At 39.2% G+C, this 20,566-nt stretch overlaps 1 protein-coding gene across 2 annotated transcripts in view; it reads left to right on the top strand.

Moving 5' to 3' along the window:
* MAPRE2 (microtubule associated protein RP/EB family member 2) overlaps positions 1-20,566 on the top strand; it is a 51,771-nt gene that overhangs the window by 13,968 nt on the left and 17,237 nt on the right. Inside the window, exons 2-4 of one of the 2 annotated variants that reach the window (XM_042808683.1) lie at positions 2,921-3,048; positions 14,058-14,203; positions 16,115-16,328. In XM_042808683.1, the coding sequence (XP_042664617.1) occupies positions 2,921-3,048; positions 14,058-14,203; positions 16,115-16,328 (488 nt within the window). The remainder of the gene's footprint in view (positions 1-2,920; positions 3,049-14,057; positions 14,204-16,114; positions 16,329-20,566) is intronic. The other variant, XM_042808684.1, reaches the window with a different exon arrangement.

Here is a 20,566-nt window from a genome sequence, read left to right as displayed (position 1 = left end):
ACACAAATGTAAAGCTGTTGTCTCTTAATGTAGCCAGAGCTTTTGTTTGATGTGTAGATCATCGTAATTCCTTTCACTTGCAAACATACCATGAGTAATATTACATATCTTTCAGGATATTGCTTTAAAACTCATGGCTGTTCATTTACTCGTTGTCCATCCTGTGCAGCAAGCAGCTTGTTTGCTCTGCTGTCAGTTGCAGCAAAATACGTATTTCTTTTTGATGTTGCTTTTGGAACAGTATGATGAGGGAATTCCTGCTTCCTTCCTGCGTGTGGATTTCTGGATCTCTTTAACAGAGCAGCCTCACTGGTTTCACTGCCAGTAGCTAGTGGATGTTCTGACTTCTGCCCAGCCTAAAGAGGCCATTAAAAGTTGGATGATTAAAAGTTGACGGCAATTAAAATTAGTATAGATTTATTTCAAATGTTACTGTCCAATTATCTTTGACTTCTTTAGAGTGAGTGCACTGTTCTTTATTGAACTGCTGGTTTCATACCAAACTCACTATTTGGAATTTTAAGTGAACGTTGAGTTCACTATTAAATTATTACTTGAACTGATTTTATAAACAATATTTAACACATCACTTTAGTAGTGACGGAGTTAGTATCTTTCTGTTCCTTTCTCATCTATATGAAACAAAGTGAAAAATGTGCTTAAAATGATGTTTTAAATTTGAGAGGACATATCCAGTCCCTCTTTGATCCCAGAGTTGGAGCTGAGCTTCCATGATGAACCACCCTGGTCTGAAAAATAAAAGGGCACGCCTTATTTCTAAAACATTATTCCTAGCTCTTAACTCAGTCCAAGCACTTACTGCATGCCAAGAGAACAACCTTTGCTAGCTGTTACTGCACATTCAGTTGTGCTGTCCAGGAGCCCACAGGAAGGCTGTGGGAAGTCTGGTTTCTTCTAAGCTTTGGATGTATACAGAAGTGGGCAGAGGGGCAGCCTGGTTCTGAGGGAACTGCTGGCACTGCAGGCATAGCCCTGACTATCAGAGCATGAATTTTTGGGGCCTGCTTTCTCTTTCTGGCTTTCATGCCCCCTTTTTTTTTTTTTTTTAATCTTCTCTTCTTTAAGACAAATAGTAAGGGACTGGCTTCTCAATGTCAGTAGGTATGGACAATTTAAATGACCTCATAAAATTTTGTTCATAGGAAGTTGCATACATTAGGAACTTTGTCATCTTGGACTTTAATTCTGTATGTAGTTATAGACTTAAATATTACTGAGGGTAGATTTACTCTGGTGGGGCCTGCTTGTTTGTTTGATAAATATTTTTATCTAGGTTGCTCCAACATACCTAGAAATGGGTGGAGTTTACTGGCAGTCTTGGTTTTCTCTGCAGAATTGTATATCAGGCTTTCAACGGGTATATCTTTGCAAAATCTCAGTGGAAATAGTCCACGTGCTCTTCAAATCCCAGAGAGGACCTGCTGTCTCTCACTGAGGAAGAAGGTTGAGGTCTACAGTGGAGGTAGTTCAGCTGGCCCTACATCTGACCTGTACAGTGGGAGCTACAGGGTGTCACTATGGACAGAAGTGTGGAGTCCTCACCAAACCATTTGTTTTCAATAATAATATTGCAAGCTTTTTTGGTATTTGATCGTTTCTGAGATGTGTCTTTCTTGGCCCGTTACTAGTGAACTTCCTGGATTAGCTTTGAGAACAATATTTGCTCTTTTCTTGGAAAATCTTGCCTCAGATCTTTGAAACGGTTGATGAGATGAACATGAATATGCTCACCTTTTATCTCAGCAGTGTCTTGCAACAGAAGGATATGGCTAGTGTAGAATCAAAGGGTATAAAATTCAGTAATATGCATTTCAAGTCAGTGCACTTGGGGACAGATGCTACTATGAAGTAGAACTACTTACAGAAAAGGACCTTAATTAACTTATTAATTCAAAGTGAAAATTATAAAATTATATATATAATTTTCAATTATATGGCTATGCAGGTAGCAGATACTCAGCACAAAGTGCCGTTTTTTCAAGTCTTGCTGAAAGGTTTTCTGAATGCTGTGGAAATCTGCTCAGCTATGCTGCAGAGGTCCTGCTGCAATGACCAGCAAATGAAGATGTGACTTTGCAGAAGACTTGGAGAATTGATTTGTTTATTCTAGCCTACCTGGGCACTGGGACAGGCTCTGATTGCTTTCTGCAACACATTAGGAAATCAGCTCAGGAAGAAAAGCCATTAGAGCTGGAGGATAATGTTGGCAGAAGAACAAATGAGTTTAAGCTGACAGGAAATGTTTCTAATGATTTAGAGACATCAGGCTACAAAACAGCTTCCCAGCCATACAATTGGGGTTGCAAAGCTGAGTTATTTTCAGAGTAGAAGTTGCTACTTTTGTTTATAAAACATTCATTGTATCATGTTCACTGTGACTGCTAGGTACCAAGTAAGTCATCTAAAAAGCCCTATCCCAAGAAGAAACCAGTATTTGAGCAAGCAGAACAGCTACATCTTCTAGAAGTTATCTAAAAATTAAATACAGATCTGGGAAATTGGATCATCATGCAATAAAATAGCATAAACAAAGGCAGAGATGTCAAATCACTGTATTTGTGCAGCACTATATGGAGGAATCCCAGGTCTAATTATGTCTCTGTATCTTTAGGCTATGTTTGACTCTTTTTGTTCTGACTTGGACAGCATTAAGGATAATACTGTAGGTTTGTGAGTTAAGTTCACACTGACATCAAGAGAAATGTGCTCATAGAGTACAAGAGGAGAAGGCTGTACGTCATTCATAACATGAGAAGATACCTTTCTTGATAAAGGAGGGAAGATTCCAGAGTGATGCAACTTTCCCTTTTTTTCTTTGAATACGAATTCTGAATTCAATATATCTAGAAAACAGTGATCAAAATGTCAAAAATACTTTTCTGTCTTTTTTTTCTTGTAGCTGGGGAATGGCGGTCAACGTGTACTCTACCTCTATAACCCAAGAGACTATGAGCAGACATGACATCATCGCATGGGTTAATGATATATTAGCTTTAAACTACACAAAAGTTGAACAGCTCTGTTCAGGTAAGAAAATATTGCATGTTCTACAAATGTTTATTTAAAATCCACTTTAAAAGTCTGATTTGTTGAAAATAGATCACTTCCAGTTTTGACATAAAGCAGTTACTCCACGAAAAGAAACCAATGTATGTACAGAGGAAAAGTTCTTGTGTTCATCTTAATCATGGAAAGATAAGGTGCCTTGAGATAGTGTAACATAGGTGAACAGGAGGAATGTAGCAGGAGATGCATAGAAATAATAAAAAGGCTGACTGTGTAGAAGAATATAGCAGTAAGATTTTTTGTGTGTACTTTAAGGCTACAAGGGTGGTAACTTTACAGATGGAGAGTGGTACATAGCTAAAAAGTGACCAATAGTCTCCTGAAAACGCAAGGAACAGAATTCTGCAGCAGCTGTTCCTTCTGGGTAAGGGTCCTGAAACTCAACGGGTGTATGAACTCTACAGGAGAATATAACATGTGTGAGCATGGAGGAAAATACACATTTGAGGAAATCAACATTTAGGCTGCTGTAAGTTGCTTTAGAAGTTTGTCAAGGAAATCTGCCTGTTTCACTTCAAATGTGACTGAACTCTTATAGTAAATATATATATTTTTTTTTAGGGTTAATGAACCCTAAAAGACGAGTAATGGTTTGAATACTTTGGCCAGTCTGATTAATCAGAGTGGGAACTGCAAGTTACGTGTTAAAGAACAGGATCCGTATCCAGATGATGACTAGAAAGATACAGGGAAAGGCTGGTGTTTTACTGAGATTACAGATGCCCTGGGGAGTGATTCTTTCTGATTTCCTGCTGTGATTTTTAAATTTGAAGATGTTTGTGTTGGAGGAGATCTAGTTAGATTGCTACTTCCATACAAATGACATGCTGGGATTATCTTGCGTATGAAGACAATGCTCTAAATACATAGAGCTGAACCCACATTACCGCATTTCAGCTGCTTGGTGGTCCAGTTGAAATGGGGTCTTACACTGTCATGTGTGACTTTACCTAGTGTTCTGGGTATGTTTTTTGTGCATAGATGTTCCCTGAAAAGTACAGAAAATTGAGTCTGACAAACTTGTAACATATTCTTTAATTGCTTCTTTCTTACAAATCTCACCTGCGTAATGTATCTTGCATGCTTGAGGAATTGCACAATGACTGTGAAACAAGGTTGAAGAGGAGCAGTTTAAAGTGCCTGCAAGAAACTGATAGCAACGGAGTAACTAAAGATAGAGAATGTGGGAAATGACCTTTCTGACAATTATTAAGCTTGGAACTGAAGTACTGTATTTAGCTGTTGTTGTATTTACAGGTCCGGAAGTTAGTATTTTCTTTTGGTGAATTATGCATGGAGGAAATATACACGTGGGGATGTGCAGGCATGCGTGTGTTTATATAGGGATGTATGTGTGTGTATATATATACACACTTACAAGGAGATGGAAGGATGTGTGAAAAGGGGTGTTTTCATCATAAAATACATGTTTGACATTGTTTGAAACAGGAACTATACTAGCCGTGTTATTGACTTGTTCCTGCATGGCTATTTATGTGCTCTTAAATTGTTGAAAGGAAGCTTTTGAAGTGAATTCTCCACCAAGCTAAATGTGTGTGGGCTTTAAATAAATAAATAAATAAATAAAACTTACCCAAAATAGGGAGGAGGTGATCTAAAAGAATTTTGATTACTGAGAATACAAGAGGAAAATATTTAAATAGAGTCATATTGAGAGATTTTAGCTGGATGGGACAAGCAGGGGAAAAGCACGGAAACAGTCACAAAAGAACCGTCCCATTTCATTATGCAGCTTCTTATACAATTGTTTCTGTGACCTCTAGTGAGGATATTAGGACATACCACAAGGGAAAGACTGAAAAAAGGTTGTTTCATTTAGAGCTCTTACTCCATCCTGTGGAAAATTAATTTTTTTTCTTCCTTTAGAACTTCCTGTATTAATTGCTATTGTTACTTGCTTTTATGTTCATATCTTAGTGGGTCAAACCTGTAAACTTTAATTTCTCCATTTGATTTGATAGTCCAGCTTGATTCTTATTTATGTTCATTATAGTGCCAAAATGGGATTCAATATTTCATTATCTCAAGAAGCATTCTTCCTTGCTGGCGCAATCGTTTCTGTTCCACAAAACTTTAGTCTCTGCATTTCTGAATTCTGCTAAAGTCTGCTGGATCATGGCAGGCACTGGCACACAGAAGTCTTACTGACAAGTTCCTTTCCATCTGAGACTGCACAGTTCACCTCTCACGTGCTGTTGCAGGATGTCTTTGCAGGCAGTGAAGGGAATCGGAGGAGAAATTTTGGGGACCTTTATCTAGTATAGTTTACTATTTAAACTACAAATAGTTTATTTCATGCAGAGAGAGATGCCATCCTGCAGATTACACTAAGTGAAACGGTAGCAAAAAACCACCAGCCAGCTTGTGGGCAGACACCACAGGCACAGCATGGCCACAGACTGGGAGCAGCTGTGGCCATTCCTTCTGGTATTCCTCTGGCTGATGCTTCTTAAAGTGCTGGCAGCCTTCTTGGCAGCCTAGTATGAGCTTCCATAAAATATGAGCATTTCTCAAGGACTTGAAAGGGAAGGAATATGTGGGAACCTCTGTAACACTGTGATGCATGTCATGGCACTAACAGTGGACTTCAGAGCCACTGCCACTGAAATTTTATTACCCCTCGTAAAATTGCGTGGGCCTTTTCTTCTTTTTAAGAAAAAAGGCATTAAGATTTGTCGTGCTGTTTTACAAGCATTCAGGTTTTGTTCCTTTTTGTTAACAAGGAGTAATCAAAAGTTCAGAAAAAGCTAAATGCAAAACCAGGGCAGGGGGGTTAAGGATGCTAGGTCCGGACATCAATCTCAGAGGCTTTTAGGAGACATGAGCCACCTAGATGTGCCTTACAGCCATCTTTAGCATCTCACTGTGAGACTCTGTGTGTGCCTACACTTTGCAGCCAGCCTGGAAGTAATTGTGGACAATCTGAACTAAAACAATAAGGAGTAATACGACATTCTGCCTTTCCTAGAGGGCTTTATTCTGATCTGAAGAGTATACCTAAAGCTTAACACTACTGATTGCAGTAAGGAAAAGACAGTTGGTCCTTTTTTTTTTTTTTTCTTTTCTTTCCACTTATTGCTGCGTGAAAAAGTAGCTCTAGTAATATGCGTGCTATGGAAGTAGCAGCTTGTTCCCCTATTGCCAGTTACAGGAACAGAGCTAAGATGAGAAGCAGCCAAGGAAAAGGCTGGATTACTCATAAAGTATTTGTATTCTTCATGAGTCCTACATGTGTTTTTGTCCTTGCTAAGTAGGCCGAGCAATGTGTAGCATCCCCTGAGCTTTCTGAATGCCTGCAGTAGTTGTGATGTGCCAAAAAGGCCAGGTTATGGATGGATGCAGCCTCCAAGAGTCTAAATTTAGTGTGTAGCTCCTCTGGTAATTTAGTTTTGGCAACACAAGAGGGAAAATCTCCCCAAGCATTTCAAACCAGAAATATTCCCTGTGCTTTAGGTGTGTGTCATTTAGTCAGTTTTGGTCTCCATGTTTGACTTCCCTTAAGATTTTTAGCCAGAATATCAAGTTTATGATCCATGCTTATAATGTAAGGCATAGTGTGCATTGCCTTTAGCTGGGCATTAAACTTGGGAGCATTTAATTTGATACAGATGAGTGAAGAATAATAGAAGAAAAACTGAAAGGATTTAATGTATTAGAGCCTTATGTGCAACACCCATACGCACGGAGAATAAGAGCTTTAAATGAATTATGACACTGGTTGTTTCATGGGATTCGTGCTATTTTTGTAATACATACACAGTGGCTTCTTAAAAACAATTCTGACTAAATAGCTTATAAGTGAATTTTCTTTACTAAGGCTATTTTTCATCTATGGGGAATACCAAGTGAACTTGTAACATGCTTTTTCAGGATTGTTTGGCTGCTACAAGAGCGTATATTCAAAATAAGAGTCAGGCAAAGAAGACTATAGAGGGCTTGCATTTAAAAAACACCAAGTACACAAGCTATATAAATTATTAGTAGCCAGAAATTGTAAATGTATACAGAAAAGCAAATGCAACCTGAAGTGTAATTTCTGTCCTAACTGTACTTATGTGAGCTTTTGAGGTGCAGAAAATGCAGAATTTTATTTTATTTTTTTTTAACTTCCTACGTTTGAAAATTCCCGGTAGACTTATGAAGTTGTAAATTTGGACTCCAGCTCAGAGATGTTTCACCTTTAAGGATTTTTATGCAAGGGAAAAGGCTGAGATGTTTCCCTTTCTCCCTTACATTTAGTAAGTGGCTATCTCATAAAAAGAGCATGCGGTTCAGCAGTTTGAAATGCTAGACTGTGATGCTTTCTTTGCAGATAACCTGGTTACTGCAACTGGGTATTTTTTGCACAGCAACTGCTGTAGTTGGTACCATACCTCCATTGGCATGCTCCTTGTGAGAGTATGTGGTTGCCTTAGGGATGCTTTCTGGTTCTCTACCTCTCATCCTGAAGAACTGAAGGCCATGTGCTATACAGCTGTTGGTGTGTGAGGCTTTGTGCTGTTGTGATGGCTTGGGATTTGTGGGAGAACTTCATGACACTGATGATGGCCAGTGGCTTTCTGCATGAAGAGCTACTCTTCTGAGGGACACTGGGTGGTGAGGAGTTCTGCATGTCAATTGTGTCTGTGTACAAATTCTGTGACATGCACGCATAGGGATTCACTTCATTTTCCCTGCTTAGGTATTTGTATTTTTGCTCAACGTCTGCATTAACTCATGAACTTTCTACACAGGTATTACTAAAATCTGCATTATAGCACCCAGCTGGAGCATTCAGCGTGGTTTCTGCACAACTGCTGTGCTAGTGCTAGCTGGGCTGAAGTGTATTTCAGTGGTTTTTTTTGTTTGTTTGTTTGTTAGCTTATAATTCACAGCCCTGCAAAGCCTCAGTCTCTAGAGCAGCTTGGAAATGTTAAAACATGGCTTGATGCACTATGAAACCAAGCCATGTTTCAGGGAGTTGGCATGTTGTTCTGGGGTCCTGCAGCACAGAGGATGCTCAGTGTAAATGACTCTTTAACGTCTTCCAGATGGTGTTTAGGTTTAGAGGGATATAATGCATGTTGATGATCAGATTTAAGATCGATTACAAAACTTTCTGGGGAAGCTATGAAAGCAGTATCCTGAGACTTTTAGCCTATATATGTGTATATTATATGTATGTATGTATGTATTTCATGTCATACACTAAAAATTCAGAAGGAATCAAATTTAAACAAGGCTTCTACTTTTTTGTGTGTTTACTCATAATGCTGTCACTTGCCATTGCTTGCTTCCTCTCCCTCCCTTAAAAAGAGATTGCTAGATTTTCCTGTGGCTTTTTTTTTTTTTTTTTTTTTTTTTCAGTCAAGTTGGGTTGCACACCTATTTTAAGTGGGAACAGTGTTTTCTGAAATTGTTTTGGCCTGCTTGTTTGCAAATGAATGAGTTCCAAACTAAATTACTACTAAAAACTTAGTATGAAAAGCTGTGCTATTTACAATTTTTGAGAAGTTTGATGATTTATATGTTTAACAGTCATATATATATATATATATGTGTGTGTGTATATATATATATATATATATATATATATATATATGTATATATGTATATATGCAGTCTAACACCAGGGAAGCCTCTCTCCAAAATCCTTTATTTAAAAAGATCAGTGAATATTCTGAGTTGTCTCATGCGAATGCCCCATGTGTTAGGATTTTCCCAAGCACATTCAATTCAGAAGCATGCAGCTCTGCGTTAGTGCTTCTGGATGCTGCTTTCTGCAGTGTCTGTATGCAGGTCCTCACTCTGCTCTTGCTGCCCCAGCTGTGTTCCCAGAGCTCTTTGCAGGAGAGCAGGGCTGCACTCTCATCTGGATCACTTGTATTTATTTATTTAAGTTGCCCTCCCCAGGCTGTTAGTGAAAAAGGCAAAGCTCACGCCAGCATTGCTTCACTGATGCACATCTGGCTTCCCTACCACGAAGCAGGCAGTAAACTGCAGTGGGCTCTGATGTTCTCCAGGAAATGGGCTGAAACCTCTTTAAATCAATGTGTTTTGTTTTTTTTCAATGGAGCAGCAGAATTCATTGCTCTATGTCCTCAGTCATATGGGTGCTGCAAATAGGGTGCTTAAACACAGCTGTAGGTAACACAACTTTGTGGTCACTGACTTTTTTTTTTCTTTTTAATTTAAGAAAAGACAGTGGCAGAATAGAAGAACACATTTGAGATGTAAGTGTCATGATATGGGCTCATGTTTTACATCAAAACCTGCTGTGTGCCTACCTTAATCTGCTTCTAAGGACACAGTTTTAAGCAGCTGGAGGTAAAAAGCCAAAAGTGCTGCTGTACTGCAAACACTGGTTGCTGGCCTTTGTATTTATTTCCCTATTTCTCATGAACACTGCGATGTCACACATGCTCCTTATAAGTTACTGCCTTTTTCTGTTGTTCTCTCAGCAACAGAAGTGCTGGGTGTGTGCACTTTCCCATCCGTGTTGGCAACGCTGCTCCAGTGAGCTGAAGCACTGATGACTAACACGCATGGGAATCATGCTGCATTTTCCAAGTGGTTGATTAGCTTGTGGCAGCTTTGGAGTGAACAAATAATTTGAAGGAATTTCTGTCAAATGTGACAGGATACATTTTTAGAGAATCTTAAAAAACAAATCCTTGAAGCAAAGAACAAAAAAGGATCCTTGAAGCAAATAACTGTAATTACAGAAAAAGGTGCAATTGGCCTTTTTCCCAAATAAGTTTTTGTTGTTGTTTTTTTTTTTCTTTCTTTTTTTTTTTTTTTTTTTCTCCAAAAATGTGTGCCTGAAAATCAAACTGAGGCCTGGCTGAGGCTTGAATCACATGCTGTTTTTAGATCCAATTTTTTTATTAAACATTTCCAGCAAAATTCTAGTTTGCAACTTAGCTTTTTCTGCCACAGTTCTGACAGCAGAACTGAACTAAAGCCTACCACCACACAGACAGGCCCCGCCTTTTCACAGCTCCTCTGTGTTCCCATGCTGTCTGCTGTGATTTTCCATGACTTTGAGGGACCTCACCTCCACGTGATGCAGTGATGAAGGGACAGAGAGGTACATCGGATAAGAAGGATTGATTCAGCTCCTCCTTGAGGAGATAAATAATAACTTGGGCATGGTTCTGAACACTGCCCCAGATGTGCTTCCCCCTGCTGCCCTCAGCCTGGCCAGTAGCCCACCCCCCAGCCCAGTGCCATGCACAGCACAGCCTGCTATGCACAACCACAGCCAGCGATGCTGCCCGGCTCTCCAATCTAGGCCACAGCCAGATTCCTCCCAGAGAGGAGGGAGTAGTAAACGAGTCACAAGGCTCCCTTCAGACAGCAGCAGCCTGCCGGTCAGATTCAACACTGCTGAGATTCTCCACTCTGTTATTTTCTTATAAATATTAAAATGGAGTCAGTGAAGATGGTTGTGCTCATGGTCGGTGTGCCAGCAGGATGCTGGAGCCCCCTGAGCTGCTGTTGTGTCCTGCACTGTGAAGGCAGGCATGGAGTTTCCGCTCGCTAGTTGTGTTTGCAAGTTGGTTTTGGCTTCTGGCCTGTGAATATCTCTTGTAATTGGTGGCTGCGTCAGAGTTCTAGATGGAAAAGTGAAAGGGGTTCTGCGCCTGGATTCAAAATTGCTTGTTGGCTAATACAGAGTTGGGAGGGTTTAACATCAGCGTGTCTCCCACGTTCAGTAATCCCTCTTCCCCAGTGCTACCAGCTGTGGTTTTTATCCAGCTTTTGAAGAGATTTCACATTATTTCTGTATCTGTGTGTGTGTGTGTTTGCAGATTTTTAAATATATACAAGTTTTTTGGTCATAGACACAGATGTACTCTGAGAGCAATTCTAGACAGGTAATAATTTGTTAGTCTTGGTGTGGGAGAGACTGGGCTGTGTTGTTATTGTTGTTCTTTCATTTTTTGTGGGAAAAGGCTGCTGCTTTTTATCAGAAAATGCAGGGAAGCTTTTAAATCTTAAATAAAATACAGTGACATAAAACCCATTTTGTCCATGTAAATTATGCAAGAAGTATCCATCAAAAACCATGCTGTCATCATCCCTACTGCTGTTTTCTTGATGTTGAGTTAAAAATACTCCTTTTCTGGCCAGCTACACTGAAACATCAATTGTATGGTAAATAGAATATTCCTAAAGTGCTGTCCAGTATGCAGGGAACTGCATGTATGCGTGCTGGGGCCAAGAAGCAAAGGCACAACGATCTTGCATTACTTCTGTCAGGTTGCTTCTCCTGCTGCCTCTATGAAACCTCAACAGTTGACAGTGTTGAAAGCAGCATCCTGGTTCTGCCATGCAGGCATCCTAATGCACTGTGACAGCCACAGGCCTTAGGAGCAAAATTTTAAATAAGTAATGCCTATTTTGTATAAAATATATATGTAATCTTGATGTCCAAAATCTAGTAGTCCCAGTTAAATGTAGTGACACCTGTAACTTTCTTTTCTATTATATGGGAGTCAGAAATAGTTTCTTTTTTGTACTTTGCAGAACTGAGTTCAGTCTGTATTTGCATGTTGCCTCTGCGCTTCTGAAAGAAGCATTTTAATAAGCTGTGTTTGCTGCTGTAATAAAATCCTCCTGTTGGGGAAGCAGTCTGGCAGCAGGCTTGGTTATTGTGTCAGAGACGGGGTTTGTACCGTCACATGGATGCATGCCAGTGTTCTCTGCCCTCAGGCACTGAACAGACCCAGGACCACCTCCTGGCTGATAAAATACAGAAACAACTACTTGCACGAGGACAAGGAAACACGAGGAAATGTCTTAACTAAAGTCTCTAGTCTAGTCAGACTCTATCTAAAGGCATGCAAGAGGAATTTGCATCACTAGCAGAAGGAGGAAATCTCATGCGAACATTTTAGGTTTCCAGTTTTCTAAAAGGATGTAGATGAAAGGTTGCACAGTGCATTTTCAAGGCCTCCAGGCAATTACTTAGATATCAGAGTAAACTTTATAATTGAGATACGGGTGGGATGAAAGGGCAGAGTTGGGAACAAATTCAATTTATAACATGAAATGATTGCATAATAATCCTTTTGCATGAAATTAAATAGTAATAAGTATAGTTGAGCCTTGCAGTATCTGTATATCCATGCCTTTATTTGTAATGTCATTTTTCTGTTGCTGCATATGTGCCAGTTCTCCTGCTAAGGATAGGTTTTGAATTACTAATTCTGTTTGTATAGCTTCCTATAAGAAGATGCAAATGTGTCATCTCATGTTTGTAGCTTGCCAGAAGGCTTCTTTCCCTTTAGGGAATATCTTACTTTGATTCTTAATCTTATCAAAACCACTGCAAACAACTAAGTACAAGGTGTCCTTGGAAAATCAGATTATTTTTTCTAACAGTTTTCCCTTCACAAAGCTAGTCAACATGAAGAGAATTTTTAAAATTGAAGTTATTTTCAAGCTTGATCTTGTTAAGTCGCTTATCAAATTTCATATCAGTATTTAGGTGTTTTTAGACTTGACTCCGAATCTCTGTTCCTCTTTTGGAGGAGTTACAAGCTCTGTCACCCTTTGTATATGGAGCTTGGGTGGACACAGAGAATGAGAACTATCTGATGTGTAAAATTGGTCCTGCCAAAACACATGCATACCCACGGAGAAAAATATCATTGAGCTTCAGTTATTGTTGCCCCTCCTGCAAAACTAGACAAACCAGGTGTCTGATTTGTTAATTTGGTTTTTGCATGGGCAGGGTGATCAAGTAGTTTTCACAGATACTGTCCTGAACTGTTAGGTGAGATTTGGACACTTAAGTTTATCAAAACTGATTTGCACTAAGTGTTCAGGAGTCCTTTTTGTGGGAGTCAAATTTAACTTGTGACTGTTTGGGTGCTGACTTACCTGGCCTGTGTGCTCAAGTGGAGGTGTTAAGCCTGTGCCCTCTTGCTTCAGATATGGACCTTAGTGAGTCTTGAAGTATAAAGCATTTTGTTGACTAGCAAACTCTTTTCTGAGGGAGAACTTAAATTGGTGATCCTCTGATTCCCTCAAACGTCTTCAGCTTTAATTTCAAAACACTTAATTGAGTCAGCAGTAGACATTTTGCAAATGACAGTGATGCGATAATGTAGAGGGAAGATCTCTGAATATGAGAAAAGTTATCTCTATTGGCTGTATTTAGTACACTGTTTAGAAATTTTTCCATATATTTGCCATTCTGTGCTGAATTAATTACATTCACGTACCCCTGCTTACTAATATGTAAGTTCACATAGCTCTCAAAGTTGAATGTGGAAATCTTGTTTTGAGTGAGCTGCCAAGCTAGGAGCTTGGCTTCTGAAATCTATGAGTACTGCGTGGTCTACATTAAAGTCAATTCAAACACTTTTCACAGGTGATAAAGATCATTATCGATGTTTGGTTTAAAGGGGATGAAAAAGATTAGTGTATTTTAACAGGCAGGAGCTTTGCAGTTTTATTTTTCAATCATGATTTGGGGTAATCTTGAAATACTGCCTTGGAATTCATCAGTCTATGGGATAGCTTCCAACTTCAATTGCCAGAATAAATAAAATCTTGGTTGAATTTTGGGTACTGTGAAGACTGAAGGAACTTACTAGGAGATCTCTACTTTGGCTGTAATCATCACACTATATGGATAGTCCTAATGTTTAAAGGGACTCCACGAACGTCAGTTTTAAGTAGAAGAGAGATGCGCTTTGTGTTACTCGTGGTGATTCTTCAGTTGTTGTACAAAAGTGTTTGGTGCATCCATACAATGGAAAAACTACATGAGAACATCCAGTGTACACTGAGCAATGTGACAAGTACATCTGGGATGCATAGTGCTAGACTGAATTACAGCAGGGACTTATTCAGCATGGTTGCTTTCTGCTCATGCTTTCTGTTAATGACATTAAACGCCATTTGGTTTTAGCCGGGTGAATCTGGATTAATGTCAATGCATTCTCTTGTTATAGGAGCAGCTTACTGCCAGTTCATGGACATGTTGTTCCCCGGGTGTATTAGCTTGAAGAAAGTAAAGTTCCAGGCAAAGCTGGAACATGAATACATTCACAACTTCAAGCTTCTGCAAGCATCGTTTAAAAGAATGAATGTGGATAAGGTAGGCATTCTGTGTTTGTATTTCAGTCATTGCAGGCTTCACAAGCTGTATAAACTGGATAAAGTCAATAATAAAGTCCGATAAGGAGTTGTACAGCTTAACTCATTATTTCTTAATATCAGAGACTCTTCTGGTAAAATACCATCTGTTGGAAATTCTTTGTCATCACTGAACCAGGGCTTTAATTTGAGATACCATAAAATTACTGATGACCTGAATTTCCAACAGAACAACCTGGAAGTATACTGTTATTATAAATATTCCACATTTCTTGTCCAAAACTGGCTTTAGGGAATTTCAAATATTCAAGACCTGGAATAATATACCCAGTGATTTGGTAGACTGGCCAATGCATGTGATCTGTAAAGTTTAGGAATGGAGGTCTCTCTTAGGAAATGGCTTGTTATTCAACCACAAGATACTGATTTTGTGCTGAATAATGGAAGTTATGTTCTTTTCTTGCAGTTTTATACAGATGCAGTACCTGTAAATCATTTGAGGATTCTCCACTGATTTTAGTGTTGCCTTATCCTGAAATTTAAACGTTCTTATTACAAAGTCCCACAATAATTTCATGAAGAAATTATTCATTAAACATTTCCTGAAATGTTGTGCTTCTATTTACAGTATGATTTGATAATGAAGCATTGCAAAGCCCAATAAAGATGAACGTTGCCTATTTCTCTATAGGGAGAAAACTTGCTCTACTCAAATGAAACAAATAAGGGATATGCAAAATGCTATGTGAATTGTTACAGCAGTATCATAGACTTACAAAATGCTGGACAGTTGGCTTAACCTTGAAGAAACAGATGAAAATTATAATGCTTTTAGGTACTCTGTTTCCAGTTGATAACTGAATGCATTCAGGAGGTATTAATGTCTATTGAACTTAGCTCTTTAGTTAGCTGTGTGAAGCTAACTTCATACAACAAGGCAGGGCAGTCCTCTTTCTGCAGCATTCTCTTCATAGTCACTGTCTGCCCACAGCATCTTGGAAGCTTGTGCTTCCCGCAAAGCATTATAAAGCCATCTCCTTGCACTGTTTTCCTACCACCAGTCACCTTTTGGAGACTTCATTTATGTGAAAAATATGTAGGACATTGATAGTGATGTTCCTTATAGCCTCACTTTTGTTCTACTAGATGTTTCTGTCAAGTTTTTCAGATCAATAAACCATTTTATGTATAGCTATATACAGAATGGAAAAAAGTTACAAGGTTAAAACTTCAAGGTTAGTCATAGTGAACATGTACTACAAAATGTAGGGTGTTTCAGCATGACCTGTAAAAGCTGGTTCAGACAGTACAGCAGAGAACAAGAAACTTCGTCTGGATCTCTTGAAGAGTTGTTCACCATTACTGTGCCCACCTGCAGCACGTGAATTTCAAAAACAGAAATTGCCACTTAGCTGAATATAGTCCTACTCCCAGAACAGCTTCGTTAATCACGGCTGCCACTGCAATAGGAAAGGAGTAACTCTGTGGAACAGTAGTTATGAAGGTTTGCATATAACCACCTCAAAGGCTGACCCTTTGTTTTATTAATCATTAAGACCACTTGCAATTCCAGCATAATTTGCTATTAGTAGGGCAACAATGACAAAGAGTTATGAGATATATACATACACACACACACACACACACACACACACACATATATATATAAATATATATATATATATATATAGCCTGTTCTAGTGGTTGGTGACCCTGCACATAGCAGGGGGTTTGAAACTAGATGATCATTATGGTCCTTTTCAACCTAGGCCATTCTATGATTCTATTTTACATATATATATATATATATATATATATTTCCAAATTAGTGTGCATGGCTTTTTGTTTGTTTGTCTTTTTAAATACAAAAATATCAATGGTTTATTACTGGAAACTTTATTCTACCTTTCAGGTAATTCCAGTGGAAAAACTGGTCAAAGGACGCTTCCAAGACAACTTAGATTTCATTCAGTGGTTTAAGAAGTTCTTTGATGCTAACTATGATGGGAAAGAGTATGATCCTGTGGAAGCTCGACAAGGCCAAGATGCTCTTCCCCCACCAGATCCTGGTGAACAAATCTTTAATCTGCCCAAAAAGTCCCACCATGCAAACTCTCCTACTGCAGGTATGTTGTGTCTAAAGTAATTCTGTGTTTATCTCTGAAGATGATCATAAGCTGTGACCAATTTTACCTAAATACTAGTTAGAAATTACCAAAATACCTCATGTGCATGAGCTATTCTTTCTGTGTTGTCATAGACTTAGCATCTGTCGTGTCAGAAGTTAACTTCTTATGGTGTGCTCAGTCCTGTCAGCTCTGGGATGTCCCCCACTAGAACCCTTGGCATAAGTGTTGTGATATCTTCTGGTGGAGAAAAAGACGTTTAGGATAGTCATCACTGGTTGTACTGTTTGCATATGTTTTCAAGAACAGGAAATTTATAACACAGTGAATTTTTTGAAGTTACTCTTTTCATGGTGCTAAATTGTATGTGCTGTCCAGAAAGCAGAAAAATAATAATAATGTGTGCTTTGTGGCAGTTTATAGCTCAGTCTTCTAAGTGAGCAGCATAGCAGCTATTGCTCTTTCTTGAAAATACATCTGTCTTCTGACATTTTGCTTTGTGTTTCTGCAACAGGAGTAAACTGTTAAACCTGGTCTTTGGTGTTTATTTAATATGAGCACTACTGGTCACTCAACAATGCCATTTTTCTTGGTAACTTGTTAAGTGAACAGAAGAGCAGGTATATAGAGATTAAAAAAAATTTTTTTTAAGTAACTACTAAGCAAGTGGTGCTGCAGTTAGTTGCCTACAGATGTGTAGGTTTGTACATACAGAAACACACACGCGCATACTCTTAATTCCTTTATTGGTATGTCCTGAGTTTGCCTTATTTATGCTAAACCAATCTTCAAATAATGATTACTTTTCGGTTGATGTAATTCTGTGACCTGTCTTCTCATTAGCTCAGTTGTTGGCAAAAGGGAAGGGGCAGGTATCAGGCAACCTCAGGTTTAGACTGGCTTAAACTCTGGAATCGTACCCAGATTTCAGCAATCTGCTCTGACCATTTCTGACGTCAAAAGTGGGCATACTTGGCCAGCTGCCTTCATCTCCTTAGTGCTCCCAGGAAGCTGAGCACGTAATAGCTGGGCAGTGCTGCTCTGAGATTCTGAAGTGATGGTGGTTCTGTTATCACTGTGTTTTCTTCACATCTTTGTTTCTGCGTCATCTTGTATCTAAGCTTTTGAATTCTAGGGCTTAGTATGCTATAATTTCCTGCGTGGTATCTTGCACTGCCTCTGAAAACTAAAAACCCTAGTGAGCATCAGGTGGTTCTTTTGATAAATTGGAAAATACACTTCTATTAAATACAGAATTTACCGTGCTTGTTGATCCTTCTTGGCAGTGGTCTATTTTTACTGAAGTCACAAATGCGTCATCCCAATTAAGGTAATGGAGGTGGCAATTCTGGAGAGGTAGAGTAGCTGCTGGAATGGAAGATGCCAGTCAGTTTGGATGATAATGCAGTGATCTCATGTCCTTTTGCTGGTCATACGAGAGCATGCCATGTGCCTTCAACATGGAGTAGGACAACTGAGATATGTGGTGTGTTTTCATCAACTTTCTTTTGGTCACGGATGGTTTTTTTTTTTTTTTTTCATGGAAAGCTTCCTTCCTTATTAATTTAAGTATTGTCTGGATTTATGATAGGCAGGACACTAATTTAATTTCCGTTGAGGCAGGGGGGAGAGTTGTAGGCACTCTGTGACGATAGGTGAAATAAGAATTCTAGCTTTTATTGCTGCTTGCATTGTAGAACAGTTGAGTGTCGGTCACAGATTTATTATGTGCATGCAAGTGCACACTTTACTGGAAATGCAGGGATATTCATTACAGATGTTACAGGAACAATAGTGATACTACTTATGTGAGTAAAACAAGCTTAACCATTTATTTTAAAAAAGCCCAAGAAGATGAGGTCTGCTGAGTTCTATAGTGGTTGAAGAATTCCCCACCCCATCTTAAGTTTCATCTTCCACAGTAATGCAGTCATGAAGAGAGAATATATGCCCATGAATAAGTGTGACATCAGATGGCATAATTTAAATGGCTGTTTATAACTTTAATGCCAGTTATTTGTTATTCTACAGCCATGAATCTTCAGTGAAATGTCTGAGGTTTGGGGCACAGCTAAATTTCACAGTTTGGCTTGACTTTGTTATGGGAGTAGTAAACATTGTGGGCTGATACAACAACCTCTTGCACCGTCTCAGCAAGTAATTGCCAACACCAGTAGCAGAGTGCCATAACATCTTGCCTTTTTTTGTTGTTACTTTCAATAAGTGTCACCCACTTTATTTTAACACTGAAGCTTTGAAATTGTAATGGATTTCGAATCACTAACAAAATTAAAAGATGCATTCATGATACAAAGGAACCAGCAGATCTTTTAATGTCATATAGAAGTTTTTAAGCAGTGTGCAGTAGACAGGTATGTATCTTTTGTTCAGTGTTAGGAGCAAGTAGACTTCTGGGCACTTACACAATATTTTTGTTTTTGTCACTGACCTTTAAATAGGCTTAATCCAAATTGATTGAATGTATGATCCAAACTGATCGAATATTTTAAGGGAATAATGTATTTAGCTGCTAGCAATTCCATGTGTTCAGATGATTCGTATTGTTCCACACAACAGCTATTCCGGTGCCCTTTGCCAGACCTTTGTTTTGGAGTAAGTTAGGAGGAGGTGTTAATCTCTTTAATGATTCATAATAGAGTTCTGATGCTGTGTTTTCAGAGGTAGACAAGGATAATGTCATTCAGTTACCAAAAAAGTGGTCAATTCCCTAAGGGCTGCTTGGAAAGCTTACCCTAAAAGGTAGCAGCAGCAAGTTAGGATTATTTTTGGTGATTTAGTCTGACTCTTAATCTCTACAGACCCACTGTATCTGATAGTCGCTTTCTATACCACAAAGTGGCACGTATCTATATCTCTGCAGAAGCCAAGTGTGGTCTTCATTTCATTTTGTGAAATGACATTAACACAAAGCAGAACCTGAGAAGTGTGAAAACACACAATTTTTGTGTTTATTGGTGAGCACGCCAGCAGGCCCTTCCATACCCCTTTGGAAGGCACTCCAGCTGGTGAGTCAGGCAGGTCAAGGAGAATGCAGCTCATAAGGGCAGCATAAGCAGCTCCTCCATCTAATCTCATGTGCCACCCTCATCCTGTGCCCATCTTTCTCAGGAGACAGAGCTGATTTGCTGCAGGGTTTGGTAGTGCTGTGAAGGAAAAATGACTTCGGAACGCGTATATATTTCTTCTAGAAGCAGCAGGTACAGCGAGGAGTGCCAGGTAGACACAAATCCCTGCTGGCAGATGAATGTGTTTTCATCCTCTGTGGGGTGAACCCACAGCACAGCCCAACAACGTGGGCTCTGTGCCAGCAGGGCCACAGCTGCTTTCGGATAGGATGCCATCTGCCCACCCTGAGCTTTTAGGTGTCCTGCAGCCCCCTGCTTTTCTCTATGCAGTGGTAGACAGCCTGCAGATGTAGAATCATGATTATTGGAAGGGATTAAAATATTAGCATGTTGTTCTTTGTGCCGGTTCTAATCCTCTCAGGAAAAAAATAAAACCAGAAAAGCTTCATCTGATCAAATTGAAAATTTTGATCCAGTTGTCAGGGTTTCAGCTTAGTGGCTTATGTAAGGTTTTCTGTGTATCAGAGCTTTTTGTATGGGAGAGGAGTGTCAAAAACGCATGACTAGAAGACAGCTTAATGAAATTAATTATTTACATATAAGCTAAAAATGTGAGAGATCCTTGGGACTGAAGGCTGATGGACTTTTTAGTTTGAAATATTCTGTGAGAGCAGGATGACTAAAGCAGAACTGGAAAATACTGAAGGATCACATGAGGGCTAAAAATAATCATGCTATGACAGGGAAAATAACCAGGGCAGAATGAACTGTTTGTGCATGGATGCTATATATATATGTGTGTGTATGCTGTCAAACAGCCAGTTATGCAAGAAAAACACCGATATTCTGTAGGGAGATGGTATACCCTGCTATGGCAGAAGTGCTGCAAATTAATTTTGAGGGATAAATATATTCAACAAGAGCAATCTTCATTGTAGCAGTTAGTGGCATGATTAAGCATCTCGGGGAACCGGAGAGCTCATCCTGATGCATTTTTCTTTGCTTTCCACCACAACACGCTGCCTTTCCCCACACTGCAGGCAGTTGGTATGTCCAAGGGTAGCCCTGCCCGACGTGGCACATTGCTGTAGAGCTGAAGATAAGAAGAGCTGTAAAGTGACAACTGAAAATGCTTTTGTGCCTGGTTCATAC

This window comes from Centrocercus urophasianus, unplaced genomic scaffold (genome assembly GCF_019232065.1).
Source record: "Centrocercus urophasianus isolate 14NV4802_14NV808 unplaced genomic scaffold, USGS_Curo_1.0 seq_11, whole genome shotgun sequence".
In the NCBI taxonomy this organism is placed as follows: Eukaryota; Metazoa; Chordata; class Aves; order Galliformes; family Phasianidae; genus Centrocercus; species Centrocercus urophasianus.
This window is presented reverse-complemented; position numbering and strand designations above follow the sequence as displayed.